The sequence below is a fragment of the Geotrypetes seraphini genome, chromosome 7 (assembly GCF_902459505.1).
Source record: "Geotrypetes seraphini chromosome 7, aGeoSer1.1, whole genome shotgun sequence".
Lineage (NCBI taxonomy): Eukaryota > Metazoa > Chordata > Amphibia > Gymnophiona > Dermophiidae > Geotrypetes > Geotrypetes seraphini.
In genome coordinates this window covers 196,230,537-196,251,933 of record NC_047090.1, presented here as the reverse complement: position 1 = coordinate 196,251,933, position 21,397 = coordinate 196,230,537, and the positions used below count along the sequence as shown (strand labels likewise).

General features: G+C 48.5%; 1 protein-coding gene across 4 annotated transcripts in view; it reads right to left on the bottom strand.

The window, feature by feature from the left end:
- ALDH6A1 (aldehyde dehydrogenase 6 family member A1) overlaps nt 1-21,397 on the bottom strand; it is a 172,552-nt gene that overhangs the window by 116,161 nt on the left and 34,994 nt on the right. For all 4 annotated transcript variants that reach the window (XM_033951060.1, XM_033951056.1, XM_033951058.1 and 1 more), the window contains exon 6: nt 4,306-4,608. In XM_033951060.1, coding sequence (XP_033806951.1) covers nt 4,306-4,608 — 303 coding nt within the window. The remainder of the gene's footprint in view (nt 1-4,305; nt 4,609-21,397) is intronic.

Genomic DNA, 21,397 nt, shown 5'->3' with positions numbered 1-21,397 from the left:
GTCGATCTGAGGAAGGCTACAGAGGCTGCCATTGCTCTGACCTTATGGGCTGTGACTTTACTGGGAAGGGGTAATCCAGCCTGGGCATAGTAGAAGGAGATACAAGCCGCCATCCAGTTGGAGATGGTACGCTTAGAGATGGGACGTCCCAACTTGTTTGGATCAAAGGAGATGAAAAGTTGAGGAGCAGTTCTGTGTGGCTTGGTGCGTTCCAGGTAGAAAGCCAAGGCACGTTTACAATCCAGAGTATGAAGAGCTGATTCTCCAGGATGAGAATGAGGCTTTGGAAAAAACATCGGAAGAACTGATTGATTTAGATGAAATTCCGAGACCACTTTAGGGAGGAATTTTGGATGAGTGCGAAGGACCACCTTGTCATGGTGGAACACTGTGAAAGGTGGATCCGCAACCAATGCTTGAAGCTCACTAACTCGACGGGCCGAAGTGAGGCCGATGAAAAACACCACTTTCCAAGTGAGATACTTCAGATGAGCCTTGTGAAGAGGTTCAAATGGAGGTTTCATAAGCTGAGAAAAACCACATTGAGGTCCCAAACCACTGGAGGCAGTTTGAGGGGAGGATTGACATGGAAGAGTCCTTTCATGAATCTGGAAACCACCGGATGAGCAGAGAGAGGTTTCCCTTGAAGAGGCTGATGGAAAGCAGCAATTGCACTAAGATGGTCTCGTATCAATGTAGACTTGAGACCAGAATGAGAAAGGTGCAAAAGATAATCCAAAGCTGAAGACAAGGAGGAGTGTTGTGGCTCATGATGATGAGAAAAACACCAAGCAGAAAATCTAGTCCACTTTTGGTGATAGCATTGTCTAGTAGCGGGCTTCCTTGAAGCTTCCAGGACATCTCTCACAGGTTGGGAAAACTGGAGAGGGGTTACGTTGAGAGGAACCAAGATGTCAGGTGTAGAGACTGCAGGTTGGGATGAAACAGAGATCCCTGATACTGTGTAAGCAGCGATGGAAACACTGGTAGAGGGAAGGGCTCCCTGCTGCTGAGTTGAAGTAGAAGGGAGTACCAAGGTTGTCTGGGCCACCGTGGGGCGATCAAGATCATGGTGGCATGGTCTGACTTGAGTTTGACTAGGGTCTTCTGGATGAGAGGAAATGGAGGAAACGCATATAGAAAGAGATTCGTCCAATCCAGGAGAAAAGCATCTGCCTCGAGGCGGTGAGGAGTGTAGATCCTGGAGCAGAACTGAGGCAGTTTGAAGTTGTGGGGGGTTGCAAAGAGGTCGATCTGAGGAATTCCCCACCGAGAAAAGATATTATGAAGGGGCGTTGAGTAGAGGGTCCACTCGTGAGGTTCCAGTAGACGACTCAAGTTGTCCGCCAAAGCATTGTCCGCCCCTTGAATGTAGATAGCTTTGAGGAAGGTGTTGTAGCGAATCGCCCAATCCCAAACTTTCAGAGCTTCCTGGCAGAGGGAGGCCGATCCTGTGCCCCCCTGCTTGTTGACATAGTACATGGCGACATGGTTGTCCGTGCAAATGAGGACCACCTTGTCCTGAAGCAGGTGCTGGAAAGCGTTGAGGGCATTGAAAATCGCTCTGAGCTCCAGGAGATTGATGTGGTGCTGGTGGTCCGTGCTGGTCCAATAACTCTGAGTGCAGAGGCCATCCAGATGAGCCCCCCAGGCATAAGTGGACGAGTCGGTCGTGAGGACTTTCTGGTGGGGGGGGCGATTGGAACAACAAACCTCTGAATAGATTGGAGGATAGCGAACATACTGTTGCAGAGCAGGAGTGACCTGGATGTGTTGGGACAGAGGGTCGGATATCTGCGTCTATTTGTCGCTTTTCAATCTATCTATCTGTTGGAGGACATCCTTACAGCTTACCTCTTGCTTACCTTGCAACAGTTTTTCCTCTTGGTCTCCACTTATGATCTCTTCGGGTTCAGGTACATTTGATGTGTCCTCGCTTGTGAAGACTGATGAGAAGAACTTGTTTAATCTGTCAGCTACCTCTTTTTCCTCCTTTACTACTCCCTTTCTGTCTCCATCATCCAACGGTCCTACTTCCTCCCTCACCGGTTGCTTCCCTTTAACATATCTGAAGAACGTTTTGAAATTTTTTGCTTCCCCAGCCAGCCTCTCTTCGTATTCTCTTTTTGCTCTCCTAACCACTTGGTGATATTCTTTTTGGTGTTTCCTGTGTTCCTTCCAGTTTTCCATGGTTTGGTCCTTTTTCCATTTTTGGAACGATTTTTTCTTGTCTCCTATTGCTTTCTTCACTTCATTTGTTATCCATAACGGGTCTTTTGTTCGATTTTTTTGCACCCTTTCCTAAACCTGGGGATGTACAGATTTCGTGCTTCTTGCACCGTGTCCCTGAATAGGGACCAGGCTTTCTCTACGGTCTCCGTTTTTCTTGAGCTGTTTCTGAGTTTCTTTCTCACTATTGCTCTCATAGCATCGTAGTCCCCTTTCTTGAAATTGAGCATTGTCGCTGTGATTCTCTTCTCTTTTGATGTTCCTACTTCTAATTTGTACTGGATCATGTTGTGATCGCTGTTTCCTAGTGGTCCTACTACTTCCACTTCCTTTGCAGGTCCCTCTATCCCGTTGAGGATTAGGTCGAGAGTGGAATCCCCTCGCGTTGGTTCCTTGACGAGCTGTTCCATGAAGCAATCCTTCACAGCCTCTAGGAATTCTGTTTCCCTCACTCAGTTGGAGTTTCCAATACTCCAGTCTATCCCGGGGTAGTAAAATCCCCCATTACTATCACACTTCCATTTTTGCATTCCCGCCTCACTTTGGCTTCTGTTTGTCCAGGTGGGCGATAGTACAGTCCCGATTTTATGTCAAATCCATTTCTTCCTGGTAATTTAACCCATAATGATTCCAATCCTTCCGCCCTTGCTGCCGTATCCACTCTGGTTGAGTGGATGGTGTCCTTTATATATAGTGCTATTCCTCCACCCTTCTTGTGAGTCCTGTCTCTTCTATAGAGTTTGTACCCTGGCAGTACTACGTCCCATTTGTTTTCCTTATTCCACCATGCTTCTGTAATTCCAATGATGTCTAGGCAGCTAATAAATCCTAGTACAGTGGTACCTCGGTTTGCGAGTGCACCGGTTTGTGAGTGTTTTGCAAGACGAGCAAAACATTCGCAAAATCGGCGCCTCGGAAACCGAGCGTGCCTCGATTTACGAGCGCCACCCCCCCGCGATCCGACACCCTCCTTCCTGCGATCCGGCACCCTCCTCTCGCTTCGCACCCCTTCCTTGCCGCGATCCGGCATCCCCCAGGCATCCCCCCACTCACCCACCCGATCACATTTCTTACCCCCGTTTGGCACCGGCACCAATGCACAGGACATGCTGGTGCCCGAAGATTTGCCTTCTTCGCGCTGGGCCTTAAGCATCTGCGCATGCTCAAGGCCTTCGGGTTCCCATTATCTCCGAGAATCTCGGAGAGAACGGGAACCCGAAGGCCTTGAGCATGCGCAGATGCTCAAGGCCCAGCGCGAAGGAGGCAGATCTTCGGGCACCGGCATGTCCTGTGTGTTGGTGCCGGTGCCAAACAGGGGTAAGAAATGTGATCAAGTGGGTGGGTGGATGCCTGGGGGATGCCGGATCATGGCGTGGGGGGGGGGGGAACGAGCGTGGGGGATGGCGGTTCATGGGGGGAGGCGCCTTCATGAGCGGGGGGAGCAATGCCGGTTCTTTGGGGGGGAGAGCGTATCAAAGCGAGTTTCCATTATTTCCTATGGGGAAACTCACTTTGATATACGAGTATTTTGGTTTATGAGCATGGTTCTGGAACGAATTAAGCTCGTAAACCAAGGTACCACTGTAAATAAATATGTCTAGGCAGCTAATAAATCCTAGTAAATAAATATAATACATAAATTATGTGAAATCAGTGGCTTAGAGGATGTGGCCAAGATGACCAACACAATAGGATTTAAAAGTGGACTGGAAAAGTTCCTAGAGAAAAAGCCCATAAAAAATTAATTAAATATGCAAATGGCCATTGTTCAGCCATGAAAATTAAGAAAGGAAAATAAATCTACTTCGTGTGATCAGCTGAGTACCTTTGACCTGTACTGGCCAATGTCAGAGCCAGGACACTGAACATGATGGACCTCGATCTGACTCAAGATGGCTTTTCTTTTGTTATGTTCTTCTGCACCTGTCCTCTTTCCTCCCATATTCTTTTCCTAAACCCAGTCTCTCCTTCTTTTTTTGCTTTTCTCCTCTCTCAAGTACCCTCCACTGATTCTGAAATAACATTCTATTTCATGTTTGTTAATCATCTCTTTCCCATCCCATTCTATCTTCTTACCAGCATGCTGCCCATGGATGATATTCAAGGTTCCATCAGGAGCTCCTGAGTCCTGAAGCAATTTGGCAAGGAACATGGTTGCTCCTGGAACACGTTCTGATGGCTTCATTAAAAAGGTATTGCCACACACCATGGCCATGGGAAACATCCAGAGGGGGATCATAGCAGGAAAATTGAATGGAGCAATTCCTGCACATACTCCTAGTGGTAGCCGGAAGGTATAGGTATCCATATCTTTGGTGACAGAGGGTAAGGTTTCTCCCAGCATTAGAGACGTCACACTACAGGCATGCTCAACCACTTCTGCAAGAGTAAAACACAATGTGTCATCTCTTTTATCTAAGGGAATACCATAAAACTTCTTTCCCTGAAACACCTATGAAAGAGGTTTAACAATTATCAAAAATTATAACATATTTGCTGCAACCCATTTACCATGAAAAAAAGATTAGGTTCTTACCTCTGTAATCTTTTCTCTTGTAGATGTGTCTAGTAGTCTTTTACGCTAGGGTCTTGTATCTGAACTAGCAAGTTGCTTGCAGAAAACTGTCGATCATGTTTTCCAACACCACCTACTTTCCGGGGAGTTGCTCCTGCCCCCCTCAGTTGGTACAAAAGCAATCAAGTAGCAATGTAATAGAAGACATAACAGGAAGGAAGAAAACGGCAAAAAATCCCTGTTCTGTTTTGCTCTGTAACAATTCTGTTTTGCTCTGTAACAAACATTATAACATCCAAAATCGTGCAACCAGGACTAATTATGTATAGAGCTTGTAACCAATCGCATGATCTGCTATCAAGAAGAGACTTAAGCCAGACAGTATGGTCATGAAGATTTACCTAGATATTATCTTTCTTTTTCTTTTTTTACTCCCACAGCTTCTCTGAGAGACAGAAAATGCTGCGAATCAGACTGATCCTAAGGTAGAAGGCTGGCACAGCCTAGAGAATGACACGGGGAAAAAATCTGTCCCCGTCACTGCACCGTCCCCGGCCCACCATCCTCTGCACCGCCCCGTCACCGCCGTTCCCTTCACCGCCCCGTCACCGTCACCGCCATCCCTTTCACCGCCCCGTCACTGCCATCCCATTCACTGCCCCGTCACTGTCCCCGTCTAGCACCCATCTTCTTCCCTCCGCTCCCCCATAGTCTGGCATCTGTCTTCTTCCCTTCCAGCGTCTTCTCCCCACTCTGCCTTCCACATTTCCTTTCAGGGTCTGTTCCTCTCTACCCTCTTTCAATGTCTGTTCTATTCCTTTCCACCACCACCCTTCCCTCCCTCCTTTACCATCTGTTCCTTTCTACCACCCTTCTTTCATATCTTCTATCAGTCCCCCCACCATCATGAGCAAATAGAACTTCTGAACATTGTACTGCTGAGGCATTATTTCTAGTACGCCTTTTTTTCCAGATGGATAATGACATCAATTTTATAATTCTTACTGTCTGCTCTGATTTCATTCACAATTTGGTTTGTGTTTTGTACGTGAGGATTCCATGAGGCATTTAACCTTTTCCTGTCTCTTCTGTGATTTCAAGTTGATTCCTTCAATAATGGAGTCTCAAGGCAGTAGCAGTTTTCTATTTTGGGCTCTTTTGACATTGTTTAAGGGATTTCTTGTACATTTGGTGCTGGTCTTCTTTGATGAGGTCACTTCAGAATCTATTTCCAAGGAAGAGAAACTTTTTCCCTTTCACCCCCTCCTTCCTTGTGTGAGCCGGAACACGCGGTCCCCGCAAGCAAGTAATTTTATATCATTTTCATTCTATTCATTCATAGAAATTAAAGTCTAGATAATGCCAGTCACATAACAAAACATGATTTTACAAAAATAATTCCCTGCACAGTCAAGCCTGCAAGGATTACTAGATGTCTTTCAGCAGCTCCTCTCCCTCCCTCCCCCTTACCTTTGTGGCCAAGCCAAATGATCTACCAACAATAAAATTTTAAAAACACAAAGCACGCTGTACGCAGAGAAAATGTTAATCATCATTTATATTCCGCGGGTTTTCAAAGAGGTCAAGGCAGATGACTTTATGCAATGTCACCTCAGTAACAACTATACAAAAATAGACAAATATTCCCCCTCCCTTTTTACTAAACTGCGATAGCGGTTTTTAGCGCAGGGAGCTGCGCTGAATGCCCCACGATGCTCTCAATGCTCATAGGCTCCCTACGCTAAAAACCGCTATTGCGTTTTAGTAAAAGGGGGCCATAGTGCAAAATATAGACAGCAGATATAAATTCTCAAAACGGACACATTTTGATCACTAAGTTGAAAATAAAATCATTTTTCCTACCTTTTTGTCTGGTGATTTCATGAGTCTCTGGTCCTTCTTCTTTCTTCTCCTGCCCCTACACCTCTTTCTTTCTCTCTCCCCCTGGCTCCCCTCTTTATTTCTGCCTTTCTTTCTCTCTCCCCCTGGCCCCCCTCTTTATTTCTGCCTTTCTTTCTCTCTCCCCCTGGTCTCCCTCTTTATTTCTCTCTCCCCCTGGCCCTCCTCTTTCTTTCTGCCTTTCTTTCTCTCCCCCTTGACCCCCTCTTTCTTTCTGCCTTTCTTTCTCTCTCCCTCTGGCCCCCCTCTTTATTTCTGACTTTCTTTCTCTCTTCCCTTGGCCTCCCTCTTTATTTCTGCCTTTCTTTCTCTCTTCCCTTGGCCTCCCTCTTTATTTCTCTCTCCCCCTGGCCCTCCTCTTTCTTTCTGCCTTTCTTTTTCTCCCTCTTGACCCCCTCTTTATTTCTGCCTTTCTTTCTCTCTCCCCTTGGTCCCCCTCTTTTTCTGCCTTTCTTTCTCTCTCCCCCTGACCCCTCTTTATTTCTGCCTTTCTTTCTCTCTCCGCCTGGCCCCCCCCTTTATTTTTTTCTTTCTTTCTCTCTCCCCCTAGCCCCCACAAAGCCATCGTGCCAATTTCTCCACTTCCACGATTCTTTCCCTACCCTCACCCCCAAGCCAGCAGCCGATTTCTCCCTGCTCCTTCCCCGATGTCCTGAACTTCATCGGGCAGCAGCAGCATTCACAATTCACTGCTGTTGCCCGCTTCAGGCCTTCCTCTCTTTGGGGCCTGTCTTCATGAAAACATGAAGTAGGCAGGACCCGGCAGAGAACAAGGCCTGAAGCCGGCAACAGCAGCAAATTGTAAACGCTGCTGCTGCCCGAAGAAGGTAATGGAGCACTGAGGCAGACCGCTTCTCCCCCCTCCCAGCCGAACCCCCGCTGACCCTCCTATCTCTCCCCCCCCAAGTGAAACTTTCCGACCCTCCCAGCGAAAGCAGCAAACCTCCCTCCAGTAGCGTCGGCTTTCTCCTCCCTCTGCCGCATCACTGATGACGTCATCAGTGACGCGGTAGAGGGAGGAGAAAGCCGCGAAGGAGGTTTGCTGCTCTCGCTGGGAGGGTCGGAAAGGTTCACGGGGGGGGGGGAGATAGGAGGGTCAGCGGGGGTTCGGCTGGGAGGGGGGAGAAGCGGTCTGCCTCAGTGCTCCAAGGCCTGGCGCCATTAACTTTTCCCCCCTCCCGCCCCCCCCCCTTAATACGCTACTGCTCTCCAGCTCTCCTTAGTTTACCGGTTTTCTTTTTCGGCGACCGGCACGCGCGGCTGCTCAAAGTTCAATCTTCTGCTCCGCTGCAACTTCCTGTTTCCGGTTGGTCAGAGCAGAAGATTGATACTGAGCAGCCGCACGTGCGCGGCTCTTTTGAAAGCGTTCCGGTCGCCGAAAAAGAAAGCCGGCAAACTAAGGTGAGGTGGAGAGAGGAAGCTGGTTAAACGATCGAGCCGACGTGTGGGTGGGCGGCTGGGGGCACCGCACGATCCTTTATGCCTCACTGCGGTGACAAGACCATTCACCGCTCCACGGGGCGGTGATGGCCTTGTCCCCGTCCCCGCAGAGGCTGCTAATTTTCATTCCCTGTTTTGGGCGGGTTACCCGCTGCTAAACGCAGTAGCTGTGGGTAAACCGCCACCGTGTCATTCTCTAGCACAGCCCATACACAGGGTGGGGTTTCAGGACCACCAGACACATCTACAAGAAAGAAGATTACTGAGATAAGAACCTTTCTTTCTAGTGGAACATGTCTAGTGATCCGGAACATTAGGGATGTACCAAAGCAGTTCCCAGAGTCTAGGGCAGGCCCACTGAGTCTGCCTTCAAAACGGAGGACCCGAAAGCAGCATCTTTCCTGGCTACTACATCCACCCTATAGAACCTGGTAAAGGCACGAAGGGTAGACCATTACATTACATTACATTAGGGATTTCTATTCCGCCATTACCTTGCAGTTCAAGGCGGATTACAAAAGAATTATCCAAGACCATGTAGAACAGTTACTTACCGTAACAGGTGTTATCCAGGGACAGCAGGCAGATATTCTTGACTGATGGGTGACGGCACCGACGGAGCCCCAGTACGGACAATTTTAGAGTGATTGCACTCTAAGAACTTGGAAAGTTCTAGCAGGCCGCACCGCGCACGCGCCTTCCCGCCCGACGGAGGCGCGCGGTCCCCAGTTAGGATAAGCCAGCTAAGAAGCCAACTCGGGGAGGAGGGTGGGACGCAAGAATATCTGCCTGCTGTCCCTGGATAACACCTGTTACGGTAAGTAACTGTGCTTTATCCCAGGACAAGCAGGCAGCATATTCTTGACTGATGGGTGACCTCCAAGCTAACAAAAAGAGGGATGGTGGGAAGGTTGGCCATTAGGAAAACAAATTTTGCAAAACAGATTGGCCGAAGTGTCCATCCCGTCTGGAGAATGCATCCAGACAATAGTGAGATGTAAAAGTATGAACTGAGGACCAAGTAGCAGCCTTGCAGATTTCTCAATAGGAGTGGAACGGAGGAAAGCTACAGATGCTGCCATAGCTCGAACTCTATGGGCCGTGACAGAACCTTCCAGTGTCAGTCCGGACTGAGCATAACAGAATGAAATGCACGCTGCGAGCCAATTTGACAGCGTACGCTTAGAAACAGGACGCCCCAATTTATTCGGATCAAAGGACAGAAGGAGTTGGGGTGATGATCTGTGGGGCTTAGTACGGTCTAAATAGTAAGCTAAAGCCCGCTTACAGTTCAAAGTATGTAGAGCCTGTTCTCCAGAATGAGAGTGAGGTTTCGGAAAGAAGACAGGCAGAACAATAGATTGGTTGAGATGGAATTCAGAGACAACCTTAGGGAGAAACTTTGGATATGTACGCAGAACCACCTTGTCACGATGAAAGACTGTAAAAGGTGGATCAGCTACTAGTGCATGGAGCTCACTGACCCTCCTGGCAGAGGTGAGAGCAATAAGGAAGAGTACCTTCCAAGTGAGAAACTTGAAAGGAGCCATAGCCAAAGGTTCAAATGGAGGCTTCATTAAGGCGGAAAGAACCAAATTGAGATCCCAGATCACAGGAGGGGGGTTTAAGAGGTGGTTTCACATTGAAAAGACCCCGCATGAATCTGGACAACAAAGGATGAGCTGAGAGAAGTTTCCCATGAACTGGCTCATGAAAAGCAGCAATAGCACTGAGGTGAACTCTGATGGAAGTAGACATGAGACCAGAGTCAGACAAAGAAAGAAGATAATCTAACAAGGTCTCCACTGCAAGGGAAGTGGGATCATGATGATGCAGAAGACACCAAGAAGAAAATCGTGTCCACTTCTGATGGTAACATTGCAGAGTGGCTGGTTTCCTGGAGGCATCCAGAATGGAACGAACGGGTTGAGACAAAAGAGTATCATGAGATGTCAGCCCGAGAGAAACCAAGCTGTCAGGTGCAGAGACTGAAGGTTGGGATGCAGAAGGGTCTCCTGATGTTGTGTAAGCAGAGAAGGAAACAGTGGAAGAAGAAAAGGCTCCCTGGAACTGAGTTGAAGTAGAAGGGAGAACCAATGTTGCCGGGGCCACCGTGGAGCAATCAGAATCATGGTGGCTTGTTCCCTCTTGAGCTTGAACAAGGTTCGTAACATGAGAGGTAGAGGAGGAAAAGCGTACAGGAACAGATTGGACCAATCGAGGAGAAATGCATCCGCTGCCAGATGGTGAGGAGAGTAGAGTCTGGAGCAGAATAGGGGCAGCTGATGATTGTGAGGAGCTGCAAAGAGGTCTATCTGAGGAGTGTCCCACTGAGCGAAGATGGACTGCAGAGTTAAAGGATCGAGTGTCCACTCGTGAGGCTGGAGAATTCTGCTGAGTTTGTCCGCTAAGGAATTCTGTTCTCCCTGAATGTAGATAGCTTTCAGGAACAATTGGTGAGCTGTGGCCCAATTCCAAATCCTCTGGGCTTCCTGGCATAAGAGGCGTGAGCCTGTTCCACCCTGCTTGTTGATGTAGTACATCGCAACTTGATTGTCTGTGCATAGCAGGAGGACTTGAGGAAAGAGAAGATGTTGGAAGGCCTTGAGGGCATAAAACATTGCTCTGAGTTCCAAGAAATTGATATGATGCTTCATTTCCTGGGCTGTCCAAAGTCCTTGAGTTTGGAATTCGTTCAAATGAGCTCCCCAGGCATAAGGGGAGGCGTCGGTGGTGATGACAAGTTGATGAGGAGGTAGATGGAACAGAAGACCTCTGGAGAGATTTGAGGACATCAACCACCATTGTAGAGACTGACGAAGAGATGATGTCACAAATATGTGTCGTGAGCAAGGATCCGTCGCTTGGGACCACTGGGTAGCTAGGGCCCATTGCGGAGTGCGCAGGTGAAGACGTGCGAAGGGTGTGACATGAACTGTGGAGGCCATGTGACCCAAGAGTATCATCATTTGCTTGGCAGAGATGGAGCGTAGTGGAAGTACCTGCTGACATAGAGATTGTAGAGTTTGAAGACGGTTGGACGGCAGGAACGCTCTCATGAGGACTGTGTCCAGCACCGCTCCAATGAATTGAAGTCTCTGAGTGGGGATGAGATGAGATTTGGGTAGATTGATCTCGAACCCCAAAAGCTGCAGAAACAGGATGGTCTGGTTGGTGGCAAGGAGCACTGTCTGAGGGGAAGTGGCCTTGATTAACCAGTCGTCCAGGTAAGGAAAAACCTGAAGGTGGTGAGAGCGTAGAAAGGCAGCCACCACAATCAGACATTTGGTGAACACTCTTGGAGAGGAGGCAAGACCGAAGGGCAGCACCTTGTATTGGTAATGACAGTGATTGATCATGAAGCGGAGGTACTGTCTGGAGGCCAGATTGACCGGTATGTGAGTGTATGCCTCTTTGAGATCGAGGGAGCATAGCCAGTCGCCTTAATTGAGAAGAGGGTAAAGAGTGGCCAGAGAAAGCATTCTGAATTTCTCTTTGACCAAGCATTTGTTGAGATCGCGAAGATCCAGAATGGGTCTGAGATCTCCTGTTTTTTGGGGAACTAGAAAGTAACGGGAGTAGAATCCCTGCCCCTTTTGATCTAGAGGAACTTCCTCTATGGAGTTCAGAAGGAGGAGGGATTGAACCTCCTGAAGAAGGAGGGAAGACTGAGGAGTGTTCAAAGCAGACTCTCTTGGCAGACTTTGGGCAGGAAGTGTCTGAAAGTTGAGAGAGTAGCCGTGGCGGATGATGTTGAGGACCCATTGATCCGAGGTGATGATCTCCCAACGGCTGAGGAAAAAAGAAAGACGGCCACCTATAGGTTGAGGTAGGTGGGCAGATGGTAGGTAGCTGGCTATGCCCTGGAGAACTAAGTCAAAAGGGCTGTGTGGATTTCTGCTGTGGAGGTGGCTTCGCAGGTTGCTGCTGTGGTGGCCTAGGGGTCTGTCGTTGTTGCTGACGTTGACGCCTAGGTTGTTGGGCAGCTGATGGCAAGGGACGAGCCACATAACGGCGTTGATAGGCCGACTGTTTTCTGAAAGGCCGAGCCGGTGGAGTCTTCTTCGTTTTTAGCAGAGTATCCCATCTAGTCTCATGGGCGGAGAGCTTTTGGGTGGTAGAGTCCATGGATTCCCCAAAGAGTTCATCCCCCAGGCATTAGTTGACATCAAGCTCCGACACTCTGAGCCAAGCAAGGCGACGCATAGCCACAGACATGGCCGTTGCTCTGGTGGTAAGTTCGAATGTGTCATAAATTGATCGAACCATAAACTTACGGAGTTGGAAGAGAGAGGACGAGCAGTGGTGAAAAGCCTGTCGTTTTCGTTCAGGAAGGTACTTTTCAAAGGAAGCCATGTTGGTAAGAAGATGCTTGAGATAGAAAGAGAAATGGAAAGCATAATTACCAGATCTGTTAGCTAGCATTGCATTCTGGTATAACCGTTTACCAAACTTGTCCATGGCTTTACCTTCCCTGCCAGGAGGGACAGAAGCGTATACACTAGCTCCGGCAGACTTTTTAAGCATAGATTCCACAAGAAGAGATTCATGTGGAAGCTGCGGCTTATCAAATCCAGGGATAGGAATCACTTTATACAAAGAATCCAATTTACGAGGGGCTCCTGGGATAGTCAAAGGAGTCTCCAGATTCTTATAAAAGGTTTCCCTCAAGATATCATGGAGGGGAAGTTTGAGAAATTCCTTTGGAGGCTGGTCAAAATCCAGTGCATCAAGGAAGGCTTTGGATTTTTTAGACTCAGCCTCCAAAGGAATAGAAAGAGATTCACACATGTCTTTCAGAAAGGAAGTGAAAGATGTAGAATCTTGTTTGGAGGATGGATCAGGGGCAGCAGGATCATCCTCATCCGAGGAACACTCACCCTCAGAAAGAAAAGGCTCTTTGGAGTCACCCCACAGATCAGGGTCCCTAATATGGGAGCTACAGTCTCGAGACTCCGGAGTGGAGGGTTCCAGGTGTCGGGATTTGCGTGCCGACTTACCCGACCTCATAGACACGGTACCGGGAGATGTTACAGGCTGCATCGGTGCCGAAGTCTGAACAGCTTGGTGTTGAGCTCTCGGTTCCGGTGCGAGGACTGCCATAGAGACCGATGAAGCGGAGTGGACCGGTACCGACAAAGTGGACGCAGACAATATAGGCTGCTCCACTGCCGGTACCGGTGGCTCAGACCGGACCGGGACTGGAAGGCTCGGTGCCAAGAGAGCAGGAAGGAGCTGTTGTAACTGCTCCTTGAGCTGCACCTGCAGGACAGCTGCAATGCGCTCGTCCAGGGAAGGCACCGGTACCGCCTTTTTCTTCTGCGGTACCTGCGGTGCCACTCGATGCCCCGAGGATGAGGAGCCCGAGGTCGAGGGACTCACCTCAATAGGGGCGGAGCGCTTCCGCGGGCGCCTCGTGGTCGGCAGGACTGGGCTCGCTGCTATCGAGATCGGAGGACGCTCCAGCGGGGACGGCTTCTTAGCCGGCTTACCTGTGTGTTGCGACGCCGGCGCGGTGTCGAGGAAGTGGGTGCCGACTGAGGTGGGGCCGATGCCGGTGTCGATGTCGCAGGGTCAGACATATCGGCACCGAAAAGCAACCGTTGCTGAATTTGACGGTTTTTTAATGTACGTTTTTTCAAGGTGGCACAGCGGGTGCAGGTGGAAGCCTGATGCTCTGGACCCAGGCACTGTAAGCACCAGTTGTGCGGGTCTGTAAGAGATATAGGCCGTGCACACCGCTGGCACTTTTTAAACCCTGGCTGGGGGGGCATGAAAGTAAAAACGGCTTCTGCCAAATCGAAGGCCGAGGCCTCGATGGTGGCAGCAGGCCCCGCCGGGGCAAAACCGACGAAGAAAAGAAAAAAGAAAGAAACTCCTTTTTTTTTTAAGAAAATAATAAAAGAAAAAGAGGAAATACAATTTCCGAAAAGATTTCGCGAGCGGGAAGGCGTCAGGAAAAAAATCTTTTCAACAGCCGTTGAAAAGTGCGTCTTCTTAGCTCCGCGGAAACTAAGAAACTGGGGACCGTGCGCCTCCGTCGGGCGGGAAGGCACTCGCACGTGCGCGGTGCGGCCTGCTAGAACTTTCCAAGTTCTTAGAGTGCAATCACTCTAAAATTGTCCGTAACGGGGCTCCGTCGGTGCCGTCACCCATCAGTCAAGTATATGCTGCCTGCTTGTCCTGGGATAAAGCTGCTCTACAAATCTCTTCTGGCCAGACAGACCTAGTCTCTGCCCAAGAGTCAGCAACCCCTCTAGTGGAGTGTACTTTCAATGTGATCGGTGGCTGCTTACCACAGCCCACATGAGGAGGAAATGGTCATTTTATAATCCATCAGGAAATCGAGGCCCTAGATGTCGGCCTCTTTTTCTTGGCATGACTAGTCAGAACAAAAAGGTGATCTGAAAGGCGAAACTCATTGGTAACTTCAAGGAACCGAAGAAGCACTCCCTTGTTATCCGGTGAATGCAACACTATCCTTTTTCTTATTCTCCATAGGGTGAAACGGAGGCAAACGGACTCTGACATGGAAAGGCTAGACTACTTTCAGTACAAATAACTGCATAAGAAAGGCCCTGCTTCCATGACCTAAGGAATGGCTCCCTTTAGAAAAAAGTTTATAACTCAGAGACCCATCTCGCCGACGTAATTACCACCAGGAACACTGTCTTGACCGTAAGATACAAAATAATAATAATAATTTACTTAAAACCCCCTATACCTTAACAGTTCAGAGTGGTTTACAACAAAGAGTATCTGCCAGACGCAGATGAAATACAAATGGAATTAAATAACTAGCATGGTTGGGTTTAGTCAAAATTGCCATACAAGAGAGATTTCACAGGTTTCCTTAAACATTTGGTAAGGGGAAGAATTCACAAAAGAGGTTTCTCAAGCAAATTTGTCATACAAATAAGATTTTACAGATTTCCTAAATGTTTGGTAGGACAATGAGTTCATAAATAGGTTACTTAAGGTTTTATTCCAGACACTAGCCTGGTAAGCTAAAGTTTTGTCCAGGAATCTTTTTACAGTACACTCTTTTAGCATAGAAAAAGAGAATGGAGAAATTCTCCGTGTGGGTCGAAGGTTTGTAGAGAATACAAAGTGGTTGACAAGATAAATGGGAGCAAGTCCTGCCAGTGTTTTGTAGCACAAACATGCAAGTTTGAAAATGATTCTGTCCTCCACTGGAAGCCAGTGCAATTTTCTGTAGTATGGGGTAACGTGATCCAATTTTTTTCAACCCAAATATCAAATGTACTGCAGCATTTTGAATGTCTCATTCTCCTGATAGTTTTTTTGAAAGATCCTAAATAAATGATGTTGCAGTAGTCCAATGTGCTTAGTACCAGAGATTGCACCAACAATCTGAAGGATGAGAAATCAAAATGCACACGGGGATCCAAGATGGCGACGGAGTACGTCGCGTCTGCGAGAGGCTCCTGTACACTATTGGCAAAAATTTCTACTTGTTTCTATTTTCTTACCTCTGCTATGCCTAAGCGCAGGGGAAGATAGAGGGGCGTCAGAGCTGTTACCACCGTGGATAAAATCCACACTACAGTTTTGTAAAAGGGGGAGGGGTTAGTTTGTGATGACATTCCATACTAGGCGAAGGTGTTTTCTGTGTTCTGTGTGTTCAAAAGACATGGTTTTCTGTTAGGATTGATCTGTACTAGTCTGGCTTGTTTAGTTTTACAATGGGTGTATTGCTGTTGTACTGCTCACTGCAGTATGTAAGATGCTGCCTTTTCCTAGGTACTCATGTGTGATGTGTGGCTTGTTACTAAAAATCATGTTTTTCGTACAGATGGGGGGTGTCAAAAAATGAGGGGCCCTGGGTGTCACACATGCTAGGTACTCCACTGGTATAGTAACATTTTTTAATCAAGATGTCAAAAATTAAAGATTGGTCTAATGTAACGCCTAGAATTTGTATTGTGGGACTGATAGTATAGTTTGTTCCGTTTATCAGAAGAGAAGATTCCATGATTATGTTGAATGGACTTGCAAGGAATATATTTGGTTTTTTCTGAATTCAATTAAAGTTTGAAATCTTTAGCCCATTTTTCAATGAGATTGAATATAGATGTTATATAATCCTTTGTTTCTAATGAGTGTGAGATAAAAGGAACGACTGATGTCGCTAGCGCAAATGTATGTTTGTAAGTTCAGTTTAGATAGTTCTCTTCCTAGAGAGGCCATATCAAGGTTAAAAAGGAAGGAGATAGTGGCGATCCCTGTGGATCGCCACAGCAGTTAGTCTACTTTTTGGAATATACTGCCTCACTAAAAACTTGATATGTGTGGGGTTTTTTTAAGAAACTCTTGAACCAATTCAGAACCTGACAAGCAATTCCTATGGTGTCAAGCATTCAAGCAAGATGTCATGATCAACCAAATCGAATGCACTGCTTAGATCGAATTGTAAAATCAGTGCATTCTTTCCTATAGTGAATAATTGAAAGGTATTGTCTACCATAGAAGCTAAGAGAGTTTCAGTGCTGTAATTCGATTGAAAGCCTTATTGAGATTCATATAAGATATCAAATTTTTCCATGTACTCCATCAAAACAGCATTCACCAGGCCCTCCATAAGTTTAGTGAAGAATGGAATATTAGCTATAGGTCTGTAACTGTCTATTGTTGAGATGGATATCTTATAGTTTTTGACAATAGGAATAATGATAACATGACCTAGTTCTTCTGGGAAGTTTCCATTACACATTAGATGAGAAATCCATTGAAAAAGTTTAACCTTGAAGGAGATAGAGGCCGTTTTCAAGATAGCTGGAGAGCAGTTATCTAACCTACAAAGAGAGCGTGAGTACTTATTGTAGAGTGTGAGGAATAATTGCCAATCGGGGATATTGAAATGGTTCCAATTCATTTTAGCTGGTATTACTGTATTTTCACGTAGATAACGCGCACCCGTGTAAAACGCGCACACGGGTATAGCACGCGAAAAACACAAATTTATGTACAGAAATTTTTATATACCGCGCACACCAGTATACCGCGCATGCTGCCCGACTCTCCTTTCGCCCGCCCCGACTCTCCACTGGCCACCCCGACTCTCCTTTCGCCCGCCCCGACTCTCCTCTCCCCCTTGAAGTCCTGTCCCCACCCTGAAAGCCTGATGCCCCCTCCGACGTCCGATTCACCCCCCCCCCGCAGGACCGCTCGCACCCCCACAGCCTCCCGACCCCCCCCATCATGTAGAAGCTCCTACCGATGTCCTGCTGCTTCCTCTTGGCCGTCCCAACTCCCCGACACAATCAGGGCAAGAGGGAGCTCAAGCCCTCTTGCCCCAGCCAACCACGGCACCCCCGACACGATCGGGGCAAAAGGGAGCCCAAGCCCTCTTGCCCCGCCGACTCCCCAACTCCCCGACAATATCGGGCCAGGAGGGAGCCCAAGTCCTCCTGGCCCTGGCGACCCCCCCCCCGCTAGTTGTTCGGGCCAGGAGGGAGCCCAAACCCTCCTGGCCACGGCAACCCCCTACCCCCACCCTGCACTACATTACGGGCAGGAGGGATCCCAGGCCCTCCTGCCCTCGATGCAAACCCCCCTGCCCCCCAACGACCGCCCCCCCAAGAACCTCCGACCGCCCCCCCAGCCGACCCGCGACCCCCCTGGCCGACCCCCACGACAAACCCACCCCCCTTCCCTGTACCTTTGTGTAGTTGGCCGGACAGACGGGAGCCAAACCCGTCTGTCCGGCAGGCAGCCAACGACAGAATGAGGCCGGATTGGCCCATCCGTCCCAAAGCTCCGCCTACTGGTGTGGCCTAAGGCACCTGGGCCAATCAGAATAGGCCCGGGAGCCTTAGGTCCCTCCTGGGGGCGGGGCCTTGGGCACATGGTCGGGTTGGGCCCATGTGCCTCAGGCCCCGCCCCCAGGTGGGACCTAAGGCTCCTGGGCCTATTCTGATTGGCCCAGGTGCCTTAGGCCCCACCAGTAGGCGGAGCCTAAGGCCTCAATCCGGCCTCATTCCGTTGTTGGCTGCCTGCCGGACAGGCGAGTTTGACTCCCGTCTGTCCGGCCAACTACACAAAGGTACGGGGAAGGGGGGTGGGGGTATCGTGGGGGTCGGCCAGGGGGGTCGCGGGTTGATGGGGGGGGCGGTCGGAGGTTCTTGGGGGGGGGCAGTCGTTGGGGGGAGGGGGGTTTACGTCGAGGGCAGGAGGGCCTGGGATCCCTCCTGCCCGTAATGTAGTGCGGGGTGGGGGTAGGGGGTCGCCGTGGCCAGGAGGGTTTGGGCTACCTCCTGGCCCGAACAACTAGGGGGGGGGGGTCGCCAGGGCCAGGAGGACTTGGGCTCCCTCCTGGCCCGATATTGTCGGGGAGTTTGGGAGTCGGCGGGGCAAGAGGGCTTGGGCTCCCTTTTGCCTCGATCGTGTCGGGGAGTCGGGGGGGCTTGAGCTCCCTCTTGCCCCGATTGTGTCGGGGGTGCCGCGGTTGGCTGGGGCAAGAGGGCTTGAGCTCTCTCTTGCCCCGATTGTGTCAGGGGGTGCTGCGGTTGGCTGGGGCAAGAGGGCTTGAGCTCCCTCTTGCCCCGATCGTTTCGGGTGTCGGAACCGCCAAGAGGAAGCAGCAGGACACCGATAGGAGCTTCTACATGATGGGGGGGGGGGTCGGGAGGCTGTGGGGGTGCGAGTGGTCCTTCGGGGTGGGGGTGTGAGCGGTCTTGCGGGGGGGGGTGAATCGGACGTCGAGGGGGGAACTATGTAAAAAAAATTTTGTACAACGCGCTCACGCGTATAACGTGCAAGGGTATGCGCGGTACGTAAAAACCACGTATAACGCGCGTGTTATATGCGAGAAAATACGGTAGTTTGTCTGGCAGTAGGGTATTTATAGGAGTCCGATTGCTAGAAGGTCCTTGAAAAGGTAGTCTTAAATTGTGAATTTTGGTCCTAAAATAAGAGGCTAAGTTCTCTGATGTAGGCATGTTGACAAAAGATGAGCGTTTCAGATGATCGATATCGAATAGTTGACTGTGGATGGTCCAATTTTACTAGAGTAGAAAGTTTGACGTTTATCTTATCCTCCAGTAAGTGCTTATACAGAGCAGTACTGAGACCTTGCAACACGATGTTAAGGTTCCAGGAAGGGAAAGGGGAACGCATCAGAGGGTGCAACCGCAGAACCTCTTTAATGAACTGGGCAACATCTAGATGAGAGGCCAAGGAGCCTCTTTCTCTTCGAGCTTTGAAACAGGAAAGGCCTGTTACCTGCACTTTTAGAGAACCTGACAGCCCCTTCTAAAGTCCTTCCTGCCAAAAAGTCCAGGGCTACCGAAATTGGATCTCGCTGGGGCTCTAAATCCTTTAATGCACACCAGTAATGAAGAGACTTCCATGCCTTAGCATAGGCTGCTACCGAGGACAGCTTCTCAACTCTGAGCAACATGGTAATGACCACGTCTGAATAACCCTTGCTTTTCATGGCTGCCTGCTCAAGAGCCAAGTTGTAAGACAAAAGTGTTCTAGATTCTTGATAGGAACCAGTCCCTGAGTGAGAAGATCCACTTGGACCAGAAGTCTGAGGTCTTCATCCCTCTGGAGACAAATTATGTCAACATACCATGATCTATGAGGCCAATTGGGCGCCCTTAGGACTACCAAGCCGGGATGGATTGCAATCCTGTAAATGACTTGACTGAGCATTGGCCATGGGGGAAACATGTACACAGCTTGTTCTCCAGCCACATTTGGACTAACGCGCCCAACCCCTTGTTTCCAAGCTTGGATCTTCGGCTGTAAAAATGAGGTGTCTTCGTGTTCATTGGTGAAACCATCAGATCCATCGGAGGCCCCCACTGCCGAACTATGAAATCGAATGCCTGTGGAGACAGAGACCAATTATCACCCAGGTCAAGAGTCTGCCGATTGAGAAAGTCAGCCTCCGCATTTTCCACTCCTGCCACGTGCGCGGATGAGAGAGCCTGTGGTGCAGTCAGGGCCGCCATCAGAAATTTCTGGGCCCCTTACTGAGCAATCCTATTGGGCCCCCCCCACGCACCCCTTCCCCCCCTTTTGTCCGGGGGGGGGTGCTATCAGGAAATCGGCAGGGGACAAAAAAAAGTATGACAGCAGTGTTTATTGTTGTGCACAGCAGAAGCATAATACAGGAATTTGTGCTATGGTGGCCTAGGACTAATGTTTCCTCTAAGGATTGATGAGGTGTGTGCAAAAAAAAATATGCATGAGCGACAAGTTACATACTCCACAAATTTATGAGCAGGCACGGAGGACGCATTTTTAAACAAATGTAGTTTATCCTTGTACTCCTTATGTATTTTTAATCATCTATGGATATGTTTGTATGTTTATTGTTCAAATGGTTTTATTTATTTCCCCAAATTTATTTTTGTTATACGCATTGAAAATATTTGATATTGCGTTTAAATCAAAATCTCAATAAACTTGAAACGAGTGCCCGTGAGATTGTGGGAGGGTTAAATACTCAAAACTTAGAAGAATAACAATTTACTTAAAGTTTTTGCTACGCCAGCTTTCTGGTATCTTTACATACAGTGGCGTACCTAGCATATGTAACACCCGGGGTCCATCATTTTTTGGCACCCCCCCATCTGTAAGAAAAATATGATTTTTAGTAACAAACCACACGTCACACATGAGTACCTAGGAAAAGGCAGCATCTTACATATTGCAATGAGCAGTACATCAATACACCCATTGTAAAACTAAACAAGCCAGACCAGCACAGATCAATCCTACATCGTCAATCCTAACAGAAAACCATGTCTTTCAAACACAAAGAACACAGAAAACACCTTCGCCTAGTATGGAATATGTCATCACAAACGAACCCCTCCCCCTTTCACAAAACTGTAGTGTGGATTTTAGCCACGGTGGTAACAGCCCTGACGCTCATAGAATTCTGAGTATCAGAGCTGCTACCACCACGGCTGGCGCTAAAAAACGCTCCACAGTTTTGTAAAAGGGGGGGATAAAATAGAAATACAGAGTTTCAACGCTCTAGCTCAGAGATGCCCAAACTTTTTGGGCTTGCGAGCTACTTTAAAATGACCAAGTCAAAATGGTCTACCAAAAATAAAATAAAAAAACACAAAGCACACTATACGCTGAGAAAATGTTAATTTCATTCCTATTCTGGGTTTTTTCAAAGAGGTCAAGGCAGATGACTCTATGCATTGTCACCTCAGTAACAACCATACAAAAATAGACAAATATACCCCCCATCCTTTTTATTAAACCACAATAGCAGTTTTTAGCGCAGGGAACGCTCATAGGCTCCCTGCACTAAAAAACACTATT